This window comes from Heliangelus exortis, chromosome Z (assembly GCF_036169615.1).
Source record: "Heliangelus exortis chromosome Z, bHelExo1.hap1, whole genome shotgun sequence".
Taxonomy (NCBI): domain Eukaryota; kingdom Metazoa; phylum Chordata; class Aves; order Apodiformes; family Trochilidae; genus Heliangelus; species Heliangelus exortis.
This window is the reverse complement of record NC_092454.1, coordinates 38,111,238-38,128,720: the sequence shown is the minus strand read 5'-3', so window position 1 is coordinate 38,128,720 and position 17,483 is coordinate 38,111,238. Positions and strand designations below refer to the sequence as shown.

General features: G+C 35.2%; 1 protein-coding gene across 1 annotated transcript in view; it reads left to right on the top strand.

The window, feature by feature from the left end:
- ALDH1A1 (aldehyde dehydrogenase 1 family member A1) overlaps window positions 1-15,737 on the top strand; it is a 31,676-nt gene extending 15,939 nt beyond the window's left edge. Inside the window, exons 5-13 of the mRNA XM_071731963.1 lie at window positions 822-883; window positions 2,745-2,873; window positions 5,685-5,798; window positions 7,362-7,464; window positions 7,993-8,177; window positions 10,499-10,663; window positions 12,023-12,180; window positions 13,041-13,115; window positions 15,123-15,737. Of these exons, the coding sequence (XP_071588064.1) occupies window positions 822-883; window positions 2,745-2,873; window positions 5,685-5,798; window positions 7,362-7,464; window positions 7,993-8,177; window positions 10,499-10,663; window positions 12,023-12,180; window positions 13,041-13,115; window positions 15,123-15,195 (1,064 nt within the window). The 3' untranslated portion in view covers window positions 15,196-15,737. The remainder of the gene's footprint in view (window positions 1-821; window positions 884-2,744; window positions 2,874-5,684; window positions 5,799-7,361; window positions 7,465-7,992; window positions 8,178-10,498; window positions 10,664-12,022; window positions 12,181-13,040; window positions 13,116-15,122) is intronic.
- The last annotated feature ends 1,746 nt before the right edge of the window (window positions 15,738-17,483 follow it).

Here is a 17,483-nt window from a genome sequence, read left to right as displayed (position 1 = left end):
TATTTTAGCCAGTATGTACAGCCCAGAAGTCCACTAGGCTGCTTTTGCATAGAAGTAAATAGTCTATACAATGGAACAGTAATGAAAACCAGGAATTTGCTTACTAAAGCTAAATTAGCCCAAAAAATTATACTTGTTTCAGGTTTTGTATAATGTGTTAGGAAGGGAACTAACAAACTATTCTCCGTTTTGCTGCAATTTCATTCTGTTCCCTCTCATTGAGCTGTACTATGAAGAACTGCTTCTATCTGTTTTTTCTGACAAAGAAAAGAATGGTAATAAAGAAGGGATTAAGGAAACCTAGAGTGATAAATACTTCCAATTTTTTGCATCACCTAGATCTCTGTACTAGGCTTAATGGAACACATGTTTATTTGAATCAAAGAGAATTTTATATTTAGTGGATTTTATTTAAGCTAAGATTTAATATTAAAGAATGTCTGATATGTACCTAGGATTGCAAGTAGCTTTTAAAAGAATACTTCCCAAAAAAAAGAAGGTGATAAAAGAAAAAAAGAATGCTGGTGGTTTTCTGCACATACCAGCACATACCATATTGAGAAACAGGGTTATCACTGTAAAAATTTGGTCAGACTGCCAGAATCAAACCTTAGAGCTATGAAGAAAGTAGCTATTGAATCCAGATGTACTTTATGTATTTCGTGTACTTTATATTCATTTCTGCACAGTTAAGATTTTGAAAATAAGTAAAATTGTATCCAGCCAAATTTGGTTTTCAACTTTATATTCTTTCTGATTTGACTGCTTTTCACAAATGTTTTGTCTGAATGTCTAATGTCTAATTTCTTTTTTTCCCCTAGATGGAAACTTTTTTACATTTACAAGACATGAGCCTATTGGTGTATGTGGCCAAATTATTCCTGTAAGTTGGAGCTATTTATGTGAAACACAAATGCTACTGTTATAAATAGAAATGGTTTTGAAATATTTTCTGTGCAAATGCATTTGTGAAACATTGTCTATCTGAAGCTCTCAGGTCCTGAAAGATAGTCACTGTCCTGAATATCCACCAAACAGCAACATGGAGTTTTTGATGAGTCAGTCTGTTCCAGCCATGTCTCTCTCCCTTTTGTATATGAAGGAAAGGCAAATCTTAACATTTTGAAAGACAGAATTGTGTTTTGTTGGAACACAGTGAATTAGAAGAAAACAAGTAGAAGAGGGTAATATTTAAAGCCTATCAATTAGCTCTTTAACACCTGCAATATATGTTCTACTCTGTATAACAAGATGTCTAAACTCCCAGTTCTGGAGTCATTGATTTTAAGTGAAGATTCAAATGGGCTGCCTAAGTCTGATTATCCAAAACACTGAGGAAGTCAACTTTTAAGCTTATTTGTGAGATCTACACAGCTTGAATGGGTTGCTGTGCAAATGGCTATATGCACCAGACACTCCTAATCCACCCACCTCTTTGCACATGGTAGATGTGGGCATCCTGATCTGACTTACTCAACAGTTTATCAGATTCTGTAAGAGTCAACTCGTGTACCAGGATTGTTCAGACATGTGGGTCTCACACATGTTCCTAAAGTCGTTTGGTTGAGCTGGCAGATGTTTTCTCTTTAGACCACCACATTGATTTAGAGAATATAACTGGAATATGGATGTAGCCTCCAGCAGAGCTTGGGAATTTGCCAAGTTACATCATCTTGTAGTCAGGCAAAAAATATTTCAAGTAAAGCATCCAGAATCAAGCTATGCTAAAGGATTAGACACAACAGATGTGGACACTTTAAATAAAATTGCATCCTGGAAGTATGAGGAGTTAGTACAAGCACTAGTTTCCCTTATAAAATGTTCAAGGTCTTCTGCACATAGCCTTATCTTTTCTCCACTGAAATGTGAAACCATCGAGTTAGAACTTTGAAGACTATGTAAATGCTGCAAACACTTCTGGTAACTCAACATTTACATTTCCCTTCCACTCACACCATTCCACTTTAACGAAGACCCAGAAAACCCTGTCATCCCCTACTTTGTGTTATTTGTGCTCCTGTTATTTGTTCTCCCGGTTTGTTTGTTTCGGGGTTTTTTTTTTGGTTGTTTTTTTTTTTTTTTTTTGGTGGTGGGGTGAAATTGAAATGACATAAGGAAACAAGATACAGAACATCTGAATACTCTTACAAGCCCTTTTTTTTTGGCATAATAGTTAAGTATTAGCTACCTTTTTCCTCTTGTTCGTAAGGGTAAGAAAAACTGTCTTTTGTGCTCATGGGCTTGGTGCTGTTAGAAGTATACTTGAAGGGGCTACCCACTCTTCCCCAGCCAAAATGTCCCCCATAGTGCTGAACATATGGTACAAAGGAGTCAGCGGCTTTACAGTCTGGCTGGACTGACCAAAACAGAGAAGAGAATAAATGCAGCATTACATATTACTCCCTTATAAAATGGAATAGATGATAGATGTGATCATTAACATGGCAAAACTCCCTGTTTCAATACAAAAGCAACAAGGTTGAAACAGGCTTTGCTAGTGGACTACATTTATAGTTTCTTGATATTTCAACTAAAACCTTGGATCCCCTAGACTCAAAAATACTAAAATCACTGGTCTTCGTATATGATGCTTTGCCAGTTGCATTTTCAACATATCTTCATTCTGAAGAGTTCAACAAAGAGTTCATCCACCCGGTTTAAAATTTACTCTATTGTGACAGAATAAGCAAAGGCATTTTGTTGATGTATTAGAAACAGGATAAGCCTTCTCATCTGTCTTTCAGTGGAACTTTCCATTGGTTATGTTCATCTGGAAGATTGCTCCTGCTCTTTGTTGTGGAAACACAGTGGTTGTCAAACCAGCAGAACAAACTCCACTGACTGCCCTTTATATGGGTTCCTTAATTAAAGAGGTAAGTCAGCTTTTGCCCTTCCCAGAAATGTAAGAGAGGAGAGGAAGTGCCACAGAGGCAATATAAGCCAGGCTGTACTCTATAAGTACATTTCATTGCATGTCTAGCCTTGTACTATTGAACTTACCTTACTGTAAACCAGTGGAGCAAATCCAGGGCAAAAGCATGCATATCTTTCAGCCTAGTCCACACACATGAAAAAAAAAAACAACAAACCCCACAGCAGCAATTCAATGAAATTCATTCCTTGGCAAAGATAACTGAATTACAAAAGCACAGTACCCTTGAAAGTCAAAAGCAAGCAAAGAGTCAAGAGGAGAGTAATTAGAGTTGGGTGGCAATTGCATAATTATGAAAGGAAAGGACCTCTTTATAAAGCTAATTATTCTGTGTGTTTTCTTTTTTTTTTTAAAATTGAACATCCACCTGGCATTGGCATCCACCTGGGTTTATTATTAACAGTGAGCTATAGAACTGAACTCATGACTGCTACCAAACTTGTGAACTCCCTTTACACAGAAACTGGGAGAATATACTTTGTGCTCATGAATGCAATAAGTGAGGTTGTTTCTCCCCTGCCCCCAAAGCTAAGTTGACTATTGTGCCCAGCCCAGCAAACACGCAAAGGAGAATATTTAAACAGTTTAGCTACCTTGCTTCTCAATAAAATCAACAAATGTAATCTAACATGTTTGAAGAGTTGGCATAGATGTCAATAATCATCAGTACAGCAACTTTGCAGAGTGTTAATGGAAATGACTTGGCAGATTTTATTATACTCTTTCAAAACAATGACTCAGCAGAGCATACTAACTGTTTATGTGTTAATATTTCACAGAAACTAAACGATTACCAGGAAGGAGCCAAGCAGCCAAGTCATTGCATCACATAGTAAATGCTGTTAGATAATACTGGGGAGAAGGGAAAAAAAAAAAAAAAAAACCAGAGATAAAAAAAAATCTCTATTATAAATTTTTAACAAGTATTTGAAAGTGTATTCCTCTGAAAAAACAACTTTACAGGGAAAGTAACACAGTTCTGCTCCTAGTCTAAAGAAATGCTCTGATGTTCTGATTTCCTTAAAGGACATCTAATAAATGGGAATGTAATCAGTGGCACACTCACAACACTTATAGAATGGCAATTACTGGGATAGCACCAAAGCATTTTTAGTAAAAATGAGTCTTTTTACTCATTCATTCAGGGTTCAAATGAATAAGAAACTCACGTATATAACTGTTAAATTTAATTTATTATCTGGTAGATACTGTGGAACTTTAAAAAAATCCAACTATAAATTTACCGAGTCCTACAAGATTTACACCCAGCTCTAGCAATTTTATTTTACACTCAGAATTACTCAAATAAAGTTGGAGCCCAGATCCTTGATAATAATCAAAACCTCAGTTATTACTTCAGTAGCTGCTTTAGGCTTGTTAAACTACCAGAAGATCTAATCTAACTTTTTATTTCTCAAGTGTCCACATCTTAAAAAAAACATATGATCGCTTCTGGTATTACTCACTGTCTTTTTGATTAGTGTCCATAAAATTCCTTTGCTAATATGTAGATAGTAGCTTTTAATACAGGCATGGAAATTAAATACCCAATGTAACACAATGTGAATTAGTCCCATAAAAATATTCTTCTTACGTTTCTCTGCAAATTAAGCATGAAACTCAAGGCTAAGCAAATGGAGGGAACTTAATGATCTCATAAGTTTCTTGGTAAATATTAATCTTGAATATTAGATGAGTATAAAAAAGATTGATGGAATGTATCTGAGCATGAACCTGTAGGAACCTGAAGTTGCTATAACAAAAGTAAGTGTCTGATGTCCATAGTGCAGGACTTGAGGTTTACAAGCTGTAACACACCAACTGAAATTCACCATCTTTTAAATAAAAATGGAATCTTTGCATGTAAATCTGAAGTTTTGTTCATTGCTAAAAGGAGAGCCATTGAAGTGATAATACAGGAGGTGAATCTTTCTGTTCTTTTAATTCTATGCCTATTCTCATTTATAAGTGCTGTTGAGATCCCATAGATGCTTCATAAGCTGACAGAAATCCAGCTGCACTTCACACATCAGTGGAAACTTGCCTGACAAGCTTTGGGAAGAAAATTTACTTTACCTATGTATGGTACATAGCAAATACAGGATTGATAGGAAACAATAGGTTTGATGCGATACTGAGGAAAAGCCTCTTTAAATAAAAAAACTGAAAGATCCTGTATACCTCAGGTAGCCAACTTTTTCATGTTTCATAGCTGATCTGCCTCTTTTGTGCTATAAGCTCTCATCTTGCCCAGTCTACTTTCAACCCACATGCAGAGGAAGAAGCAAAGACATGGAGTTTGAAGTTCAGTTTCCATCTTTTTTCTTAATAGAATTTCAGTGTAAGTCAGCAGATCACACAGATTCCATCTGGTGTGAGGGATAATGAGTAGAAGCAAGCAAGCACACAGTATGACTCAAATAGCTTTAATGGAGGAGACACAAAATTAGGCATCCATTTTCTTTACACATCTAACTGGGGAAAAAATAAAATTCCTTGTACATGGCAATGCAAAAGAAATAAAATTAAATTATTTCAGGGTTGGGGTTTTTTGTTTTTGTTTTGTTTTGTTTTTAAAGAGGGTGCTCAATAGTGTAAAAGATAGGTGAGGCAATAAGGTTATAAATCATGTGAGAATTAACACTTTGGGGGCTCTAGGTCTGAGAATTGGAAAGAAAAGTAAGACTTTATGAGACATGTTCTTCTAGTTATTATCCTTCCCAAATTTACATGGTTCTCTCTTTCGATTCAGGCAGGATTTCCACCTGGAGTTGTGAACATTGTGCCAGGTTTTGGACCCACTGCTGGAGCAGCAATTTCTCACCACATGGATATAGATAAAGTAGCTTTCACAGGCTCTACAGAGGTACTGTAATAAATGCAAGAAAAAGCAAAAAGGAATTGTGCCCCCTTGGTTCCCAGCAATTATTTAATGTCTAATGTCTAACTTGTTCTATGTAACTGTTTTGTTTCCTTTTTTTTTTTTTTTTTTTTGACCAAATTTTCTTTAATGATTTCTTTAATGGTTGTTGGTTATTATTAACTTTAAACATATAAAGTTTGCCTTGCCCTTCAAACAAAGACACTCCAGAAGACACAATGGGTTCTAGAATGTCAAGGCTATTTTAGGTGTTGTCCTTTAAAAAGAAAACATTTTCAAATCTTTTTTGTTTTTTTTGTTTTTTGTGGTTTTTTTTAAGAATAATTATTTTTAGAATTACAAAGTTTCATAGTTAGGTGAGGTGATAGCTTTTCGTTATTTGAATTATTCTGATAATCACCTGGGTGGTTTTGAAGTTTATCTAAATATGTTTCAGTTTAATAATTGATAGGAAGGTCAGTGTTAATTTTCCCTAACCTTTACTCTGAAGAACTGTGAGTGATATGACTGAAAAATTCTCAGTGCAGGAATCATTTCAGTATATCCTTAACACAGTGCATTATATAACTTGTCTGTATGCAAGCTACATGGAAGAGGTGCCAACTGGTCTCTTAACTTCTTGGATGTACACACCGAGGAGAAACATCATTGTCTCATGTCAATGATCAGTACACATCGAGTGCAATAATATTTTAACACTAAAGTAATGTAAGAAATAATACAGAAACTGGATATTTGAGAAGTACTCCACAAGTATTCCAAATGGACAGTAACAAGTACAGTTCATGTGTCTGTCCAAAGGCTGTTGTACCAGAGGGTGCACTTGCAGACTTTGGTGACACTCTTCTTCTTCTGAGAGTGTAATTTACCAGTGACAAACGAAGGCAGGAAGGCTGGAATATGAAGGAAGATGTTTGGTGGCTGCTACCCATGAAGTTAAAGAACAAAGCCACAGGGGCTGCAAGCATGTTTTTACTTCTCCATTTTTCCAGGACAATTCAGATTCAGTAGTTCCTTTAATTATGCCATCAATGAAAAGAAGCAGGGTAGGGGTTCTTCTTTTCAGTGTCCATGTCATCCTCTTCTAAGCGAGAAACTGGAATAAGGAAGAGTTGGTCATTTAGGTAGTGTAGATACCTACTTTTTCTCTTGTACACTGCCTGCAAGAAAGGGCTTTTCCCATGTATAAAACAGAGGAATTTCAAACTATTGGGAGTAAATGGCAGAGTAGAAACCAAAGCTTGCATTAGGGTACAGATACAAGCAAATAGACTGACGGTAACCAAAAAAGGTTGTACTTTGGCTGTACACGTGAGTGTTTCCAGGGGAAAATTCTTCCCAAAAGCATTCAGAGATTGTAGACTGCAAGTCACCTGCACCCTGAATACTATTTTAATTTTTTTAATTAATTTATTTATTTATAATTTCTATGACTACTGCGATAATAGAAAACTGCAAGCTAACGTTAACATATAAGGGACTTAGAGAATTATTATTAAAGTCATAATAAACTTTTTGAGATGGAACTGTCTTCTCCTTGTCTCTTAGGTTGGCAAACTGGTTAAAGAAGCAGCAGGGAAAAGCAATCTGAAGAGGGTTACATTGGAACTTGGAGGAAAAAGTCCTAACATCATATTTGCAGATGCAGACTGTTAGTAGCATTTTCATTATATAAACCTAGTACTTTTATGATGTTCTTTTTCTATTCTTTATCAATAAATTATTTGTACCTGCTTAATGCAGGAGGAATTTTTAAAGTTTTCTGCTCATGCCATAGCTTTAAGTTAGATTGCCACTAAAAATTTATAGCTCCTGAGTGGATTTGAACCTATGACAACCTGTCCACCCATAAGATAATTAAGGATCATCTTGATGCAACACACACAAAGAACAAAAAGAGGGTAGATGGATGATAAATAGGTTTATTAGCTTTCTAGGTGTATACTCCTCTTAGTACTGCTGACAGGGCATGTGACGTTGAATCGGCATTTCATGCAGAATAGCTAAATGTGTTTTCCTGGGTGTACTGTGCTAACATGGATTAATATATGTGTTCTAAAGGTACATACAAATAGAAAAGTGCTAAAAGGGAAACAAGATGGTGTGACAAAAGTTTGTAAAGGATTTGTGATATGACCGTTCAGGTTTATGATCTGATGAACTCTGCATTTCTTTGCAGTGGACACAGCTGTGGAATTTGCACATATGGGTCTGTTCTACCACCAGGGACAGTGTTGTATAGCAGGATCTAGGATTTTTGTGGAAGAGCCCATTTATGATGAGTTTGTTCGCCGGAGTGTTGAACGAGCAAAGAAGTACACTCTTGGAAATCCTTTGTTGCCTAATGTACAGCAAGGCCCTCAAGTAAGTAATGCAGCATGTTTCAAATATAATTGTGATGCAGCATCATAGTTTAATGTACTTTTAAACTTACTGTTGTATTAGTGACAAGGCTAAGTACAATTGTCTAACGATTTGCCTGGAGGACCAGGAAGAAGAAACTGGATGTTTGTACTATTATAGTAGACATAATGGTGAAACTTCTTTCTCTTTCTAGTTGTTTTTAGTATGGAATAGAAAAAAGATATTTAGAAATTAAATGCTTTGACAAAGTTTCGATGCAACAACTGTAAAAGTGCAGGTATGTTCTCTTATATCAGACATTATTAACATATTTGAATAGTGCCACTATAAGTGAGCAACCTGAGAAAATAAAATTTAATAATGTTTTTTCCTCTTTTTCAAGGTGATTGTGCTTCATTGTGCTGCTATCAGTTTTACAACATTGCAAAACCAAAATGTATAATTTTGTACTTTTTCCTGGTTTTCTCAAAATCTTATGTCAACAGCTTTCCCATTAAAAGAATGTTAAAATGAAACAATTATAAAATATTTTATAATCACTTAAACCTTTAAAATCATTGCTATCACAATGCTGTGGATTTGGTGGAGTATTGTTAAAGCAGTTTTCATCTAAAGCTGTAATTCTCATAATTGCTTCTACTACAGGAAATATACTTACTTGACAGACCTACTATGAACATGTATGTCACAGAGTAAAGGAACAGACAAATCAAAATTCAGACACAAAGCAACTCCCACACATTTGATTATATGTAACATGTTCTGCTTTGGCTATCAAAGTCATTTCATTTCATCAAAGACACCATGTAAATCAGAAGACCACATTCCAAGCCAAAGAAGCTTGGAGAATTTAAAAACAGTAGGAATGCTAATCTGATGTCCCACAGTATATCTTGCTTACAAGCTAATATGTTCAGCTCAATAATTTAAATGCCAGTGGACAGGAAGATTCAAAAGGTAAACTCCAGATGTCTTGGTGTACAGCTAATAAAAAACTAACAGGAAGCCAATGTCATATTATCGTATCTCTACTGAGTTTGAAATTCATGCTAACAACTTAAATGAGAGATGAAAGTAATTTTTTATTTTAAAAAAATAAAGGTAATTTTTTTTTAGTTTAAAAAGACTGCTAAAATCCTGTGAAAAAAGGCCTATCTGAAAACCTTTGAAAGAGTGTGAAGACTCTTTTCTTCTCCACTCTCATAATTTGCCTCTCTTGACCTCTTTTTCTTCTTGGCAAGTTTTAGTATAAATCTTAACCTTTTCACAGGTTATCAAAGTTCCTCCTTTTAGAACTAGTATGATGCAATTGCATCCGTGTGGTATCTTTTGCGGTAATTATTTTAAATATCTCTTTGCCTTCACATTCCTTCTCATGTTTTGACTAATTCTTCTGATAAAAAAAAAATTATAGACTGTTTCAGAGATACTGACTGTGTTCTCCTGTCACAGAGTCTCTTTGAAAGCTATATTTGCCTTCCAACTCACAGGCTCTCTGGGACTAACACCTCCCTCAGGCAACAAATTTGACTAACATTTCACAGAGTGGGAGCCAAAGAAGAGCAAAAGACTCTGGTTCAATAAAAAAGATCATAATTATGCTAATTCACACATTATTAAAATGATGATGATGATAATAGTAACAAAGGAGAAACTGAAAGCCATGTGAGCTGTATCATCTAAACCTGAGCTTGACTTCAAAATGTTTATGCACAAGAGATATTTGCCTCCAGAGTAAGAGAAATTTTGTGTCTTCATCATGCAGAAAGGTGATTGTTTGAAAGGAACATGACAGGAGAAGTGTAGTGAATAAAAATCACATCCATATAAATATCCTTAGAAAGTAGTATCTTTGTCAATTTAAGCTTTTATCACATGTTTAAGTGAAAAGCTGTTTAGTCTACTACGCACGCAGGGCTGCCCAAAACCTTTGAAATTATTGTTATGTTCTATGACCATGGCAATACTTATAGCTTAAATTGAAATTCAATCATTTGCAGTTGGTAAGAGTACTGAAAGAAGTATGAAATATATTCATTTTACAATTTTGATTTTCCTGTTTTACTAAAAAAAGCAAACAGGACATTCATACCTCTTCAGCTAATATTCCTATGTCAAAATTCTGATTTCTGGTCTGTCTGAAAAAAATCACCAAAGTTTTGGGACTTCGGTGACAATAATATTTTCAAGGTTCTCCAGCTGTTCCACTTCAACACATGCAATTGTGTTGAAGCTGGAACATTGTTAAGTTCTGGCTAATGAGATAGAAGAACAATAGTTATCAGTGTGTGCTGTTTTCATTTCTGTAACATCTCCTTCAGATCGATAAGGGGCAGTATAAAAAAATCCTGGAGCTAATTGAGAGTGGGAAAAAAGAAGGAGCCAAACTGGAATGTGGAGGAGGTCCATGGGGAGACAAAGGTTACTTCATCCAGCCGACAGTGTTTTCTAATGTTACAGATGATATGCGCATCGCCAAAGAAGAGGTAAATAAACTCTTGGCAGTCTATACTGTCACTGGAGACAGACTGTATAAATGTCTGTACAAAATATCCTTAGAAGGTTAAGTGACTACATAAAAATGTTCATAGTAAACCTGTCATTTTCTTGGTTTCTGATGCTCATTTTACCAGCTCAGTGGTGAGGCAGAGCAGGATGAGGCTGGCCTTCTAGCATCAGCTCCAGTTTAACTTGACAGTAGATCAGTAATGATGAGTTTCTGACTTTTTGCATCATCCCATACAGTCTGTGTGCAAGTGTAAGTCACAGTAAACTGTAACAGAGTAGCACTGCTGGGAGTGGAACACATAATACATCAAAGCTATTTTGCAGTAAGAGAAAACAGTTAGACTGTGCTTCCGTGGGTATTTTATTGGTGGAAATTACAAAAAAGCAGATTGGATCAGATTGTTTCTGTCAGACTGGGAGGCAGGTAGGAAGCTGTAAAAAAGTATGTTTCTTCATAGAGGTATTGGTTTCCACTGGGTCAGCAGAACAGCTTCCCTCATGCTATTTTGAGTGTATTGAATAATGTAACCCAAGAGCCAAAGCAATTTAAAGAATATTGAAAGTCTGAAGCTCAAAGATTAAACAGTGGAGGAACTTCCACAATTTTCCTGATCCATGTAAATCAGCCCCTGCAGCTCTAATTATGAACTAGCCCTAAACACTTTGCAGGAAATTCAAGTGGAAAGCTAACAGTCTATGGGAGTATAAGTAATAGGATGTGGCAATGCCCCCCTGCCCTAGCCAGGCTTGGCATTGTGTGGTGGGCATGGGTACCTCTATCTGGGAACACAGAGCAGTGGTAGTGGGAAAGACAAGTCTGGGGCACTATTATGTCTTGTAACACCCTTATGAAAATCAGAATTAGTTGTTTCACTTCACATATATGCCCAGTTGTACAGCTTCCTGCAGAGCTATAAGAATAAGATACAATTGAGGGAATGTAAAAGTTGAATGTCTTCCTCAGCTCTAAAACTGGATGTTAGCAAAAAAACATCAATTCCTTGGTAAGCAGCATGTAACATACTGTGACTGAGTGCTAACTACCCTTGTGGTGCATGTCTTCTTAACTTTATTTGTTTTCAACATTTATAATTTTGTTTCTTTATTTATTGTTTTATAAGTAATTTTACAATAGTCTATTGGTTTTGACCCCTACAACAAAAATAATTTAATCTGAATTTATAATGATTTTTAGAACTCTATGCTGAGATATACACTCTTGACTGAACGAATTCAGGAATAAGGCCATTTGACAGAAATACATTTTTAAAACCTAAATTATTTACAATAGCAATCTGTACTAGTACACTTTGTATGCTTCCTTGTATCTGATACAGATATTTGGACCTGTTCAACAAATCATGAAGTTTAAATCTGCAGATGAGGTTATCAAGAGGGCAAATAATACTACCTATGGATTAGCAGCTGCAGTATTTACCAAAGACATTGATAAAGCACTGACATTTGCAGCTGCTCTTCAGGCTGGAGTAGTGTGGTAAGTAATGGTGCCAGTGCCAGTTACTGTAGTACATCTTAACACTTCTTTCAGTGTAATGCATTTATATTTAAATAATACATACTTTAAAACAATATTTCATTTATATAAATATATAATTTTATATTTAAATTCCTTGCCACCTTTACAAAAGTAGATTAATGCCAGCCTCCTGTGCCTCTCTTTCCCTCACCTTTTTGTACTTAATGGCCTATAAAATCAATTTTTCTTGTAAGTCATCATAGAATGTTCTGTAAACTTAGTATGAAAAAGAAAACTTACTTGAAAGGATACAAGAGTAAAGAAGTGAGAGTGCTGCTTTCCTTTCCATCCAGGATATAGAAGTAGCCCAATACTTACTTAATTTGGGTGGATTGTTTTCTGTACTGTGTAAATAAATTACTTATTTGAAGTTCTATGTCCATTAACCTGAGCAGAACATCCACCTGTGGTGTAAAATATTGATAAAATGTGGCTGAAAAAAAGAAAGAAAACAATGGATGGGGAAAACTTCTACAAGTAAAAGAGCAACTATTTCCAGAGATGGAGAAGGAAGAAGCAACCTACATGTAGCTGGAAAGGCAAAGGCTGAGAGACACTAGAGTGAAAGCTTGGAGAAATAGCAGTCTGAGTCTAGTGACTGTTACTGAGAGAGAAAGATACTACCATCAGTCTTGATGAGTGCTAGATACCTGACCACAAGCATAGCTTCTGTTAATGCTTTGTTTCTCTGAACCTTGAACTACTCTGATTTTTGTAAATACATCAGTCAGACATGGTTTTTGAATATCAGTATAACTTTTTTTATAGTTGAGAAAAACACTGATTTTTCAAAAGCAATAATTTTCTTGTTATTCCAGGGTCAATTGTTACAGTGCAATGTCTGCTCAGTGTCCTTTTGGAGGATTTAAGATGTCAGGAAATGGGAGAGAAATGTAAGTAAACATTTCTTAAAAATGTAGATGCACAGGTACTGCAAAATGAAATTCCAAAAACCTACTTAAAATATTCCTACCTAAGGTGCACAGTCAAATTGTCTATACAATGTTCAGAGGTTTCATATTGCCTGAGACAATGTCAAAGAATTCCTCTGTAAAACAACGATTAAAATTACTTATATAAACAATTTTTAAAAGTTACTTTTTTTAATAGCTTAGGGCCTACTAATATGTAAAACTGATCACTGGTCAAGGTTGTATTTGCTGCCAAGAGCTGAGGTGGGTTTTCATTCTGATTTCATTATTTGTACTTAGGCTGCCCAGGGAGGAGGTTGAGTCACCATCCCTGGATGTGGTTCTGGAGGATAAGGTTTAGGGGAGAATTTTTTAGATTTGGGATGATGGTTGTACTCGATGATCCCAAGGGTCCTTTCCAACCTGAAAGACTATGTTTACAGTTTTCGGTGTATATATATATGAAAACAATATTTTCATGAAGATACATATGTGTGTAGTTTGTGAAATACCCTTCAAATGGCAGGCTTTTGAAAACATAAGAAACTTGACAATCATTGAGTTAAACAAGAGTTCTGTTTACAAGTCTTGTAACACCAATGTTTTTACAGCATATTCCAGCTTGCTCAGAAGTTATGGCAAAAATAGTTCTCTGTAGACTTCACCCATTTGTTTTTTTCACAGACTACAAGTAAAGTAGTATCCGGAAATGATCAAACTAAAAGCTAATCAAATTCTTTTAAACTTCTAAGATTTAGTCCAGATATGTGAATCATATTCTGCATTTACTTGGCAATCATATTCTGCATTTACTTTGCTCAGTGTCAAAAAAAAAGGAGATAATAAATTCTGAATTATAGCCTTTTGCTGAAATATTTTTGGGATTTGTTTGTTGTAAATAGCACAAAAATAAGATATTATAAAATTATTTTTCTGTATAGCAGTGTACCTTGAAGGAGTTAAGCTTTTGTGCAAATGAAGTTTTCCTTAATGCTAAGTTCAAAGTTAGATTAGTGGACCAATAAAAATATTCCTGCTAAAGGGCAAGAAACGGATTATCAGTAGAAATACATCTGACATGGAAAGAAGTTTTGTTAATATGTGGCAGTTGATTTTAAGAGAGATGAAAATATGCAGTTGTGAAACGACTGCATTAAAATAATCAGGAATTCAGTGTATCAAACCAACGACTTCCTTGAATCTCAGAATAAAAGTCCTTGTATAATTCTTGGAATGATAATACTATTATGAATTAAAATACTGAATGTCACAGACTAATAGAATGGTTCTTCAAAAATTAAGAGAATCAGTAAACATTTTCCCACAGCACGAGTCCCAAGTATAGATTTCTGTTCTGCATATATATGAGTCTTGTAAAATGGCAATGAGAACTGGATAACATTATACTTTAGCAAACTCTTGTTCTGTAAACCAGTCAGTTATGTCTAAATAGTTTGAGTCAGATGTCAAACTTCTAAGCACACAAGTAAACTTTGTCTCATCAAGTGAAATGTAAAGGTAGAGTCAGACTAATAACAAGTCAGTAAATTTTAAGTGTTTTTCTCTGTCTGGAAGATTTCATATTGGATTAATATAACTGAGGTGAAGCCTCTATTCTCTGACTGTGTAAAAAATTCTTGTCATCAGAGGAAGGCCTTGCCAAATTACTTGTTGAGTGTGCTGGTGAAGACGTAACGTGTGCATGATTTGCTGCACAGAAACACAGTTTAGAAATGCATTAAATTGACTGAACGCCATTCTTTTCCACAAAAACGAAATTGCTCTCACACCTCTCTAGAGACAGTTGCTTGCTGCAGCTTTTCAAAAGGCTTCCAAAACAGTCTAGCTGTATGGATGTCTTCTGAATATATCCACTGTACTTGCTATACAACTGGACAATTGCCCAGCACCACCAGAAATCCCACCCAGGACATAAGTCATATAAAAATCATTAGCATAAATATTGTTCTTCATTCTTCTTTTCTATAGGGGAGAGTATGGCCTTCATGAATACACAGAAGTTAAGACTGTCACAATCAAAATCCCACAGAAGAACTCATAATGCTGACTGAGGTGCAAAATTTAGCATCTTCAAATGAATCTGAAAAAGCTGTCTGAATTCTCAACAGTTTTAAATCTCAAATTATTCATCAACCTTGTTGCTTTCATATTGTGTGAGAGGTACTTGCTTATATTAACAATATAGAGAATAATGTAGAAAATTTTAATGTGACTAATTCAGAAAAGGTAACGTCTGGTACATAGCTAACTAATTGTGAAATTCATATTCAGAAAAAAATATTTTATTGTCAGTGGAAGTTCTGTGTAGTGCTATTAAAATATACCCTTCTCAGTATATCCTACAGGTATAGTTTGAATTTATGCGCTTTTCTATGTTAGATGTCAAGCTGTCCTTACATTTACTTTTCTCTGTGGCCTTAACAAAAGCACTTATGAGTATTAAGCAGATATCTACTTTTCTGTGTCTTTCAAAAATACTAGACTCCTATATGCATTTATTGGGCTACTACATTTGCTCACCATGCTATACAAATGTATGCTGGATAATATTAAACAATATTAAAATCCACTTTCAATGCCTAATATTGTTCCATTCATTAGTCATGTCTGTGTCGATTTACTGTCTATACATAGCACATAGTTTATGTTCTTGAAGAGGCGCTACTGTCTCAATGGCTTGTTCAGGTCCCCAGAAGTGTACTATATTGGCTACATGGAGAAGAAAGTCCCTAATTAATTACAAGTATTATAAACAAAAATTATGAACACACAGAACACTGGACAATTTGCAAAGAGCCAGTATTTTGCCTTCTTCATCTCTTCTCTGGATGAAGAACTTGACAGAAGAATTGTGCCATAGGTATATCTCTCTACAGACCTCTACATTATCTGTCCTTCAAAGTGTCAATTCCAAATCACACACATCTGCCCTCTGAAATAATTTTTTTAGCCATCGTTGTCAAAGAAACCCAATCCTGGTTCAGTTCAAGAAACAAGTAATAAAATCATAGAAGAAGGAAAAGAAGGAAAAGTGAGTAAAAAATAAAAATATACTATAGCAATAATTAGCAAAGATTCTTTTGCAGAGGAAAGCATAGAGAAGAAAGCACATGTATCGAAATAAATGCCAAACAAGGGGAAAAGAAAAAATTCCAAAAAAAAAAATTATTCTTGCAAAGAAGAAAAGAGCAACAAAATACTCAGATTTTCAAAGTAGTAATGAACATAACATTAGAGAAAACTCAGATGCAACGGAAGATTCAATATTTTAAAATATATGAAAACCAGCATGTAGAGAAGGTATAGGTATTCATAAATATCTACTTTGCAAATTCCACTGTTGCTGAAGTCAATTGTAGAGGTCTCAATGGAGCGAAATGACAGTAAGTTTATATTTATATTTTAGGTTGATTCAGGAGTGCACTTCTGACACTATACACCTCATCATCCCCACTTGCCTTCTCTGGTTCAGACTGAAAAGGGAAGCAAAACTGGGTGCCTTTTCATTGTCACTAAGCCAAGAAATGTATTTGCTTTGTGTCTGTTATGATCCAATAACTAATATCCATTCATCTCTGACAATCAGACTAGAATTTGTCTGAAGTAATTCCTCTCAGAATGTGTTCTGTGTGGGCAGTTGGTTCTCATCTCCTCACAATGTCCTTTGACAGCATAGGAGTGTAAATCCAGTCCTACCAGGATACGTTGTCCACAACTTCAAGCAAAAGCAGACAGTGACTTTGAAATATAATTATGTTAGGAAAACCCAACATAAATAGCTATAGGAGAAGGATCAATTTGACCCTTGCATGCATAGATGTAGTCTTCTCTACAATGCCTAAAATATTTTAATACTGTTCTCATCAGTATTGTAAATATATTTTAGTTCTTGTTTGACAGGTAAAAAAAAAAAAAAAAAAGCTAATAATGCTCTTGTTTTGCATGCTTAAATGTTTCAATGTGATCAAAATGTAGCATCTAGTAGCTTTAAGTTCTAATTTTTTCAAAGCCTTTAACTTAGAGAAGTGTTTCTGTTTATATATTATGCATGAGGAAGAGTGATAAAGAGAAAAGAGTGAGAGAAGGCAAAGAATGTCATTCAATCAAGATGAAACACCCAGCTTTTTCATCAGAGCCAAGTACAGCTTTGAGTTAATCTAATAACACACTGAATTTGTTCCCAAGAGGTGCCAATGTAAAGAGATACACCTTTTGGCAAACAGTAAGTTAAGGAATTCAGTTTGTGTGTGTTTCCCTAAAGTACTTGAGATGCATTTGAAGGAGACAAACACGGACTCACTAAGTTGCATAATCTGGCTTACCTTACAA